The 11040-nt window shown below is 48.0% G+C and overlaps 3 protein-coding genes across 3 annotated transcripts; 2 read left to right on the top strand and 1 right to left on the bottom strand.

Moving 5' to 3' along the window:
- Nucleotides 1–3719: 3719 nt before the first annotated feature.
- Nucleotides 3720–5425, bottom strand: SETTUDRAFT_123805 (uncharacterized protein). The gene is made up of 3 exons (XM_008032951.1): nt 5210–5425; nt 5044–5155; nt 3720–4992 (listed from the first exon to the last, which is right to left on the bottom strand). The coding sequence occupies exons 1-3, from the start codon at nt 5303–5305 to the stop codon at nt 3767–3769; spliced, it is 1434 nt and encodes a 477-aa protein (XP_008031142.1). The 5' UTR covers nt 5306–5425; the 3' UTR covers nt 3720–3766.
- Nucleotides 5426–6452: 1027 nt separating this feature from the next.
- SETTUDRAFT_98410 (uncharacterized protein) lies at nt 6453–8064 on the top strand (the record flags this gene model as incomplete). The annotated part of the gene is made up of 4 exons (XM_008032950.1): nt 6453–6576; nt 6631–7244; nt 7298–7534; nt 7597–8064. 4 exons carry the CDS (start codon nt 6453–6455, stop codon nt 8062–8064), a joined length of 1443 nt encoding a protein of 480 aa, XP_008031141.1.
- A 952-nt stretch (nt 8065–9016) lies between these two features.
- Nucleotides 9017–10506, top strand: SETTUDRAFT_35592 (uncharacterized protein; the record flags this gene model as incomplete). Its single annotated transcript, XM_008032518.1, has 2 exons — nt 9017–9800; nt 9899–10506. 2 exons carry the CDS (start codon nt 9017–9019, stop codon nt 10504–10506), a joined length of 1392 nt encoding a protein of 463 aa, XP_008030709.1.
- Between the last annotated feature and the right edge of the window lie 534 nt (nt 10507–11040).

The following is an 11040-nucleotide window of genomic DNA, read 5'->3' as shown; positions in this document are numbered from 1 at the left end:
TTACTAAGCAGAGTGGTCTGTGTGTTTTGTTTTGAGTGTGAGACGTGTCCTAACTGTCTGCTCTTATAGCTTATAGCTCCACAGCGCGCACGCTGCACGTCTTAAAACTTGCTGTAATTAGTTTCTTGTAAGGGATTTGTATATATTTAACAAAAATTACACCTATTCTAGAAAACTTGACGTTGGTGTACTTAGTGTATTTAGATGTGAGTATGACCATAACCTCAGCCTCCACCCGAGTCATAACCCTTAACTCGACCTCGACTCCAACCCTGACTCCACTTGGGAAGCATCTTCATGCATATAATTAGCCTCTTACTTCTCCTGGTGATATATTTCCCTCAGGGTTCATATAGGGGTCGCATACCATTACTATGTATAGTAGTTTTAATATCTTTCTAACCACGGCACTGATTGATTGCTGAGCAGCCAGTGCTAGGGGGATTTGCTACAGCACCTGGTCTGCAATTTGCACTACCTGGTGGGCACGAGGTTTTTGCCGTTCTTGAGGGCTTCATTGCTGATGGTATTCGACTGGGCGGTAGGGAGCGCTACCGTAGCTGCGAACAAGGCGCACAGCGCAAGAGAGATTGTACCAGCAATCTTCATTTTGGTGTAAGAGAAGTAGGTGATTAGATTGTTAAACAGGTGACAAATTGAGAATGTGAAGGAGAGAAGTAATAATTTGATGGTGTAGGATTCAGCTGTAGATATGGGCTTTATACGTATAGACTTGAAGGAGAACTAAGCTATTTTGCTGCAATATTGCGATAGCACAGCTACTACCAGATTGTGGTCGTACAAAAACTGTCACAGGATTGCAACCCATGTAGCTGTAACACCCCACAGGGATATGTTTCGTTTCAGCTCAGTATTATGTATCTGCCAAAACAGTGAAACCCCCATTATAAGACTTGTAACAAAAGCTAGGGAATGTTTCAGTCCTGTTAGTGGCATGGCATACTGAACACTAGAGAGAATTTGCAAAGGGCACGTGACTTGCATATTACACGTAGCTCCCATTCAATACGACATGTATAGACAGGGTAAGGGCTCATATTTAGTGAAGTTGCAAATCTCGATCCCAGACACGAAGTCATGGAGGAGCAAATTTCCACTTTTTGAAAGCGATGGAAAGCCTGAAGGTGTAGGAAAAATGGCCGGGATGGTGTTTTCTGTCATGGGGCACATGGTGTTGCATAAAGAGTTCCAGCTGTAAGAGAGGATTAATGGCGCAAACCCGAGGATGGGTTGAGTCATTGGCGAAGCAACGCATACGAGGCGAATCATTCTTCACATTCAAAACTCGACTAGATCAACCTAATTACGGAGCCATATAGACTGGTAGGGGCCACTGGAATGCTTGGTTGCAAAATCGATTCGGCACGTGTGTGGTGTGGTTATTGTGGTTATTAGCAATTGCGAAACGTCAACTATAGTGGCATAGGTGAATAGGCAGCAGTCAGAGATGGAGAGTATACGGGCCGCATACCCACATGATTATGATACCAATACATTGAGGTTTCTAGTGGTAAAGAAATGAGGTTAAAGTGAGCACACGTGCCAGAAGTTTTGTAAACCACCATGTCTAACGCGTCCATGTCACGTCAGGTTACGTCAAGTCACGTCGCGTCACATCCCAATCCTGCCGTCTCACCCCGCCCCGCCCATAAGTGATGGAATTGCCACTAATGTTTCACCATCGCAGTGCTAGTTGACGTTGTGATCTGCTACATACCGCCTAAAACAAACAAAGAAACGTTGCTTTAGACGACATTGCAATGGGTATATAATCAAAGTTATGGTATGCAAGGAGTGGGATTGGATAAACTGTACCGATAGCTGGTTTGATCTGCTATACGTGTGATGGGTCGACCTAGCCGCTTCTGAGCTGGAACGGGGTGGTCCAGACAGTGGTGAAGATCGGCTGTGTGCGCTTTCACAATCGTCAGCGCCCGTGCATCATTATTTTCGGTTGATGGTTTCTAGGTCTATTGCTCCAATAGTAGCGGGCCCTGGCAATCGATGTTATCCTAATTGATTAAATAAGCTACTACGACAGTGAAGTCATATAAATGGAGTAGGTATGATATACACGTCAATTTGGTAGAGCTGAGCTGCTATGTCTACTGGGTGGCTAGGTAATTGCTTGGCCAAAGATTGCCGTCGCTGAGCCTCACTGAAAGCAAACGCGATGACTGCTTTCTTGATATGTTGCGGACTTGACGCGCGTGACCTATATGGCCACCAGCGTCGCAGCAATGATAATAGAGTTAATAGACAAGTTTTAGGGACTATGACGCGAAGTCATTACGTGATAGAAGCGCAAAGCAAAGTCTCACACACAAGCGCATATGATTATCTTGTGTTGAACGCGTCGCCTATGCAAAGGCCACGAAAAGTGAAAACCGTCTGTTGCACACGCCTGGTGATAACTACCACTCATGCACCCACGTGCCTTGATGTGCATCCGATTTCCTCACTACATATATATTTCGCGCCCCCTTCAGTACATGCTTACAATGATGGGCATTTTCTAAAACCGTCAATTATAACTACAATTAAGTAGGCTGAATCACTGAGTATGGCGGCTTTGGTTGATTGACAGCATGAAGTCTGCTGTGTAGGCATACTTTTTCACACTTGTATGTATGTATGTATGTATGTATGTATGTATGTATGTATGTATGTATGTATGTATGTATGTATATGTAGGGTTCACCTAGATCTGAACACAATAGACTTTTCCATCCCCACTAGTACCACAATCCCCAAAAGTATTGTCAGCCCAATTCCCAAAATGTTGAGGGTAGTTTCCATCGCAAGACCTTTTCTTTGCATGGGGGTCAGGTGAGTAGCACTATGATCGTCATTTTCGTTAGCGTAATCATACGTATATACATATGGTTCAATAGCTCTTACACAGTAATTCGCCCAGCCGGGTGATTCTAGACTGCAGGGCCCACTTGACTCCCAATGACAGCAGAGAGCAGAAACTTGACTGCAAAGCGCCAAGATTTCAATAGTTACTATGAACCTCATCTTATCCAAGCACAGTAGAGCTTTTACAAGAGGTAGACGAGATTCTGAAGGGAAAAATCGCAAGAGCGTAAGATAAGATGATGTGTATGTAAGAGGGTAGAGGAATGAATAAACAGATTTTATACCTATCGTGCTGTCGGAGAGATACTTATGCGCGAATTCTTCCAGAAAGGAAACCCTAAAGAGAAAATCTTGCTCTTTAGTTTCTCAAAACCTGTCACTATGCGTCCGAGTCTCGGCATCATAACCCGAATAGATTGGCAAAAGTTTGACTTTACATATATTAGCCTAAGTGAAGAAGGGTACACACAGGCATTCCTAGTCAACCGCCAAGGAGAAGATAGCTTGGCAGCTTATTATGCCGGTGCACAGGGTCGCCAGCGAGCCTGGTGTTTGCTAGGCCTGCTCTCCAGCCAAAGACTACGAAGCATCTCGTATTTGGTGACGGTTGTTTTTGTTGTGGAAGCGCTCGGACTGAATATTCCTCACCGAATACGACTCCTTCATCTATACATACATGTCGCTACAGCCTGTTACAGTGCTAAAAGCAGGTGCAGCTCGAGCAGCTATGCCGTTATCACGCTACTCTAGCTATATGAGTTTTACCATTGACGAGCCAATGATGATTGTTGCAGTGGCACCACATATATTGCAAATGTGCGTGCGGAATGTTTAACGTTTTATTGTCCTCGAGGTTTTCAGTAAGTACTAAATCTAATCATGGTTACTTGTTGTTTCCAGTGGCAACGCCCCAGAAGTATGCCGCCCATGCACCTGCAATGAAAAACAGTAGTGCGATGAACAAGATCAGGCTGACTTGCTTGTTCCTCTTGCCTTTTGCACCACTCTCGAACTCTGCTTTGCGCTGGTTGATCACCTCGCCTTTTCCCAGTCTAGATTTCCGGGTCCATTGCAAGTGTCCGAGGTCCGGGTTGAAAAGGCCGCATGTCACGAGGGTAAGCGCAACCACCACGGAGCCGGCAGCTAGAATGACATAGATGATTACCACGTGATGATAAGAATTGTTGTCGCGATCCTGAATCACACCGGTAATAATGCGAACAATGATGCTCATACCATTGTTCACAGCAATCTTGATTGCATAACCGGAACCAAAGACTTCTTGGTGCCACATGGCCGTGCGGATTGAGTCGATGATGACAGTTGGGCCGAACATGGACGCGACGCCAAAGATGCCAAACGAGGCCGCTGTTCCGCCGATAGTCGGGCCCCACGCCGCTAAGCACATAGATATGAGCATACCGAGACTGCAGAAGAGCATGAGACTGAGACGATGACCAAAAAGGTCAACGAAGACACCGATCAGAGGCACCAAGAAGAAGCCCAAGTACTGCGACATGGCTGAGTACCAGCCGGCCGTCACGGAATCTATGTTAAAGCGCAGCTCGGCTAGCTCGGTGGCATTTTGCGAGTAAACGACTGCTGTGCTAGTCTGAAAGAGGGAAAAAGCAACGATAGCCCAGAAGGGCCATGGCAGCCTCAATGTCTTGCCAAACTCGAACTTTTTGTTGCTTTCGGTGAGTTTCTCACCAGTTGCCGGGTCGGCGGTTCCAGAGTAGACCTTCATACACCATCGCGCGAAGAACCAGTAGACCAGTGTTACGACATTGGTGAAGAGGTTCATGAAAACAGCTGTCCAGTAAACCCAGCTGAAGTCTCCGGTTTTCTTTGCAATGATATTGGCGGTAGCCTTGCCGACGAAAGAGCCAATCTTGCCGATACCAAGCTCGAAACCAAGTGTGGAAGCGAAACCGTTTGAGGGTGCGAACCAGGAGCTGAAGATCTTATATTGCGCGACTTGGGTGGCGATATCCCCGAATGCCTGCACAACAACCCCGAAGATCATGAACCTGTACGAGCGGACCGTAGTAGCAGCAGCGATGAAGATAGCACCAACACTATATATGGCGTTTCCCCAAAGCATGGCATCTAGAATCAGGGTCAGGCGGCATGCTTGTTACCAGGTGGATGGGCACTAACTTGCACCGCCAATTCTATCCGTGACGAGACCGCTGACGAGGATGAGGGCCGTCTTCATGAAGTCTTCGCTTGCTTCTAGCACTGCATATTGAGCGTTGTTGATGTGTAATCGCTGTCTAGTGTTAATCATTGCTTGCAGCTTGAGGCCAGGTGCGGTCGCTTATGCCTTCTTGAGAGTACTCTTCATTGCGCCAGTCACCCCGCTGCTCCAATGCGACCCAAACCCAATTGCTGTTACCAAAAGAACTGCTAAAAGCTTCATCTTCACAGGAACATCCTGGGTGCTGGTGGGCGACACTGGGCTGATCTGCTCTTCCACATGTGCAGAAGCAGCGGACTTCTTGGTTGGCAGACCATTTCGAACATGGGCCACGGAAGTCTTGACATGCATTGTAAGTTGCGGCAGGTATCGACGTGAAGAGAAGCCGGCGTATCGATCAGATAAGATGGACCGTTCGTTGGAGGCCTGCAAGCTGGTTTTGTACCATTGCCTAAGACGAGATGCGTTACTCTGGGTCCACCACCCCACCTACCTCGACTGCAATTCTCGGGCCTTTTTCCCGTGGCAGAATTGGAATCCATACATGTAAGGGTGTTCATGGTCACCTCCAGCCCTAGTGGAAGGCCATGTATCGGGTACGTGGTTGGCGATTGCAGTGAACACCTCTTAGGAGTGGAACACGCGTCCTGCGTCTCTGGCCTCTATTCCTGCCAAACAACACCACAAGCTGCATTACTGAAGCTCTGCCCTTATCGCTCAATGTTTTTTTTTTCGTCTCCCGTGGTGGGGCTTTGCGATAACGGGCATCAGCTCTTGATTGTCTGTACAGGTAAGGCATGGCGCACGCGCCGTTAGACCAACCGTGCAAGGCGAAAATTTTATCAGATCCTGCTGGATAAGGTTTTGACGTGCAAGCTGAGTGGGCGGAGTCGCGTTTCAATTGGCGTGTTTAGGCCAGCAGTGTCAAGGGAGCGCAATGGTTCGACACGGTGGGAGTACACCACCAAGGGAGCGCCACCAGCAGGTGTCTTCTGTTGGAGAGGCGGAGGGAGAAGGTAAAGGTAGAGGTGGAGGTGACAAGTGCGGGTGGTGGTGAATCTTGTTCTTGGCACGCTAACCCCCTTTGGCCTAGCGCACGCAGCAGCACTAGTGCTTGATGTTCAACGCGTCTGCTCACCAATCATGACCTTGACCAAGAGAGTCGTCGATGCGAACGGATTGACTTCATACTGGCAGTATTTGTGTCTTGAAATCCACGGCGACGACGAATCCATCCGGCATCGCTGCGGAGCATACCTAGAGCCGCGTCCAGAAGTCGGCGCGCACAGTTTTCAGCAAAGGCCTACTTAGGGCACTCACAACATCCAGTTGACGCATTGCAATCCCCTGTTGCAAAGTTGACAGCAAAATGGATCATTTCCAAGGCCTCACCACCCGATTTCTCGCCTGGTTCAAGGACTCGGGCGGCGTCTTCCGCGATGATCTACTAGAAATTCGAGACTTGAGATCCAAAGGTTCCGGTCGCGGCATCAGTGAGTCCAGACAGCCCGCCTACCGCGACAACAACCACACTGAAATCTACGCAGTTGCAAAGCAGGACATTGCCGAGGACACCCCGCTGTTTTCGATACCAAGGGACATCATCATCAACGCGCAAACGTCCCAGCTAACGCAGAAACTCCCTGAAATCTTCCAAGACCCCCTGGAAGACGGGGACGAAGAAAACGAAGTGGAACCCTTGGGCTCATGGGGCACACTCATTCTTGTCTTGATATACGAGCACCTGCATGGCGATGCTTCGCCATGGAAGCCCTACCTTGATATACTGCCGCAGACTTTTGAAACACCGATTTTCTGGTCAGAGGTAGAACTGAAAGAGCTTGAGGGAACAGCGTTAACCCAGGAGAAGATTGGAAAGGAAGAGAGTGATCAAATGCTACGTTCGCGCATCCTGCCCATTGTCGTGAAACATCGGAATGTCTTCTATCCCAAAGGCGCGCCTGAGCTCAACCAAGAAGAGTTACTTTCACTCGCACATCGCATGGGCAGTACCATCATGTCATACGCTTTTGATCTCGAGGGCGAAGACGAGCAGTCTGAAGAGGACGACGATGATGGTTGGCTCGAGGATCGAGAGGGCAAGACCCTGTTAGGCATGGTGCCCATGGCGGACATGCTCAACGCGAATGCCGAGTTCAATGTGAAGCCCCCGATCCATCCCACATACATTGCACTGACAGCCTGGATTTCTAGGCTCACCTAAGCCATGGTGACCAGCTCGAGGTTACTTCACTTCGTGAGAGTATCCCTACTGGATCAGAGATTCTGAACTACTATGGACCTCTGCCATCATCCGACTTACTGCGACGATATGGCTACGTGACCGCTGAGCACAGTCGGTATGATGTTGTTGAGCTTCCTTGGAGTATGGTTCGGGAAGCACTCGGCAAGGAACTTCAACTATCCCAAAATCTCATTCAAAAGATTGAGGTAGCCACTTCCTTGGTATCCGCACATGTAAGGAGTGCCATGTAATGCTAACGCTATTCCAGACAGAAACTGAATCGCAACCAGAAGTGGATTTGGAAGATGTCTTCGTCATTGAACGCGACTCCGGAGAGCCATCGCCCTATGGCATGTTCACGCAACCAGCAATGCTACGCGAGGTATCACCTGAACTTGAAGAACAGGTAATGCTTTTCCTGAAAATTTTCAAAAAGCTCAACGGCAAGACAAAGCTAGAGTTGAAGAGAACACGAGGTGACGACATCTACAACGCCGTGGTGAACAAGGTCTTGAGGGCTAGATTGGCGCAGTATCCCCATTCGATTGAGCAAGATGAACAGCTGTTGAGCCGAAATGATCTTACAAGAAGACATCGCATGGCAATCCAAGTGAGGCTGGGCGAAAAGCGACTGTTGCAAGAGGCACTGGCCTTGGTTCCGAATGACGAGGAAATTGCGCAAGAGAATGAAGGAAGAACAACAAAGAAGCCAAGGCGCACATCTCCAATTGCATAGGCAATAAAGTTGCCTCTCCAAGCAACGATTATCTCGGCTATCTTTGTCAGAATGGCATGGTGAGTCAATAACCGGGTTAAGCAGTTAATGGATTCGCCATCTGCACGCGCATTTCGGTTCGCTATCAAATTACAGGCCATTGATACCAGCCAATCAATAATTTGCTACACGGTGATCTGGACACGTGGAAGAGACTGGAGCCGGTGCTATGTCTTCATTGTTGTCCTGATCTTAGAAGCGGCCCTACCATCGGTAGCAAGGGAGTCATTTTGTGTTGAATACTAAACAGCGCTTGTCTAATCTTCCATCTCTGGCCCTCCCACTGTTACAATTTAGTCAAAGGATATTTTAAACCTTACGGGTTTCGCAGAACCGATCCATTACCTTCACTCATTGACTAGAGACAACATTTTCTGGAAATGCCTCACAATTGACAGAATACACTTTCCTGCATCACGAAGCGGCAGGCTGTCTCTTGGTTCTTGCACTTTCCAAAATATTATCTGACGAAACCAACAGCTTAGAGGTAAGGGGAGGCATATTGCTGAGCGACAGAAAGTGCGTTGCTTATGGTGACTTGGCATAACTGCAACACTGTCTTTCCTCCACGGCATTTACACTCCTCATCCTTCAACAATCCTCTCATCCACTTGCGTCCGGCAGATCTTAGGTAAAAATAAATTTCTCTGATTAGTCTAGACCAAACTGTTCTTGCTGACTTCTCATCAGGACCAATTCCAGCCTTGACAAGCTTATATTTCTCATCCGCTCTGGTCTTACCTAAAAGATATACAAGTCTCGTCAGTACAAAGCCTCAGCCCACCGCACCCTCGACAGCGCATGCCAATTTCCATTATCACGATACCTAGAAATTCGAGTGGATTACATCATCTTCCGAAATGGCAAACTCAGAGTCTGAAATGCAGTACACAAACGACAAAGTGATGAGGAAATGCTGTCATCCGACAGTCAATCTTCGGAAAGATACATCTTCGGTAGAAGCGACGAGTATTACGTGACTCCTCAGCTGGGTGCAGACGCATTCCAAAGCTTGAAAGCTTTCATAGACAGCCTCAAGCCGATACCTTTGGAGGATCTTGAAGAAGATGACAGGAAGTGTCAGCTTTGCTCCAAGCGCTACGGAGAGCCTTCAGGTCCGGGAAACAATGACTCGGAATTGCCAGTCAGACTGCACTGCAACCATGTCTTTGGCGAAAAATGTCTGGACAAAATGTTTTTAGACATTTCCGTTGTTGAATTACCTCTTCGGCCGTTATCATTTGGCCCAGGTTCAAGAGGTCATGAGCTGCTTGGCATACTGCGCGCATATGCCCAAGATGAAAAAAGATATCGGGATTATTTTGAGGTCTTTCGACAAATGCTGGAGAGTCTATGCAATGCAGACCTGGCAAAGAATCTCTTCGGATGGCACTGGGGTACAGTTCTGAAGGAAATATTCTTTTACTTCACAACCGTCCCCCTTTCGAAGATCCAATTCATGGAGAACGCTGTATTGATAAACATGGGGACTCGTTACCGGGAGGACTCACCGCCTACTCCGATCTCGGGTCCAATGTCGCCCTCTCCGTCAGTTCTACTTGGAGGAGATGAGTCAAAGTCAGTGCCAACCCCCAAGACATTGTTTGAATCGACGTCTCAAGAAAATGATTGGTCTGGAGAAGACCCAAAGATTGCCATTTTCGATGATATGGAACTTGAGGACAGGGCTTCTGAAGGTCAGTTGCTCGCCTTCAGAACGAGTTTCACAACAGCAGTGTGGCAGATAGCTGCACAATACTTTTGTTTTTGAATTTTGACTAACACAGAGGAGCAGAAGGTGTTGTTTTGAAGCAAAAATTTATCCGCGTGCTTGCCACTGAATTGGCGAGTATCTACTCGAATTTTGGTAATGAGGTCGTCACCCTTGAGTGTTTCAGTCCAGAACATCACACCGACAAGCTGCTCCATATACCCCCCCATGTCTACCTCGATTACGACAAACACACTTTGAAACAGTCTTCATGGGAGGTAAACCCGCTTGATTATTCGCTGATGAGCGTCAGCTCCAGCTCCAGCTCGAGCAGCAGTGAGATTAGTCACGCTAGTACAGAAACCGAAGTGCTCGGTAGAATATTCCCAGTCATCATCCGCAGATTGGTGGCCTGCTCATGCTGCAAAGACACAAGGGAGGAGTCTGGAGAATTGCCAGGTCAGGAAAAGGTTCGACCGCCTCGCAAGCTTTGGTGGAGAGACGCCAGCGGTACACCGAATCGTTGCCCTGTTTGTGATATGATGTTGTATGACGAGTATTGTACCGGGGAAAGCGAACGCATGCCGATAAACGGTATGTCTGAGAGTGGTTCGAGCGTGGAAGATGGCAATGGAGATGACGAGAGCGACGATGAGGGAGATGACACTATCGTTGACATGAGCTATCCATGAGACGTTTCGGCCAGGTACCTGCGCCTTCAGTCTCGCCAGGAAAGACTGCTACTTGGTGAGAGAGGGTTTGGGAAAGGCTTGGAATCGCGACAAGTTCACAAGACGCTCATTTGGTTTCTTGAGGCGGTATTCTTCACGAGAGTTGTGCCGGATAGCGGTTGAAGATCAGTGCTATACTTAGCATTCCTCCAGAGGATCCCAGTCTCTGTTGTGATTGAGTGTATGGTCACTATGTCGCAACAATGTTAGTCTTTGATATGTGCACGACGGAACGACCAAGTGGCGGTTGAAACGTTGGCAATGAAGGGTGTGAAAGTGCTAGCTGGTCAATGTGTGCGATGCCTTGGATTATCAGCGACAGCGAACAAGACCCAAAGGCTTCAGACATTTGTCCACTTTCCCGTTGATCATACTAGATGCTCTACCCCTAGCCACGCATCTCTCGTCGTCGTCGTCCTCTCTCCTGCAGCACCAGCGCATCTCATCTCCTCCACCCGCACTCCCACCTCCGCATGCACAGCTACAATCTGTGCC

The sequence above is a fragment of the Exserohilum turcica genome (genome assembly GCF_000359705.1).
Source record: "Exserohilum turcica Et28A unplaced genomic scaffold SETTUscaffold_8, whole genome shotgun sequence".
Lineage (NCBI taxonomy): Eukaryota > Fungi > Ascomycota > Dothideomycetes > Pleosporales > Pleosporaceae > Exserohilum > Exserohilum turcicum.
This window is presented reverse-complemented; position numbering and strand designations above follow the sequence as displayed.

Coding starts and splice junctions, on each gene's coding strand:
- SETTUDRAFT_123805 (XM_008032951.1), bottom strand. CDS start 5,305: ATGAAGCTTTTAGCAGTTCTTTTGGTAACAGCAATTGGGTTTGGGTCG. Junction 5,156..5,209: donor TGAAGAGTACTCTCAAGAAG/GCATAAGCGACC, acceptor AACACTAGACAG/CGATTACACATCAACAACGC. Junction 4,993..5,043: donor GGATAGAATTGGCGGTGCAA/GTTAGTGCCCAT, acceptor CCCTGATTCTAG/ATGCCATGCTTTGGGGAAAC.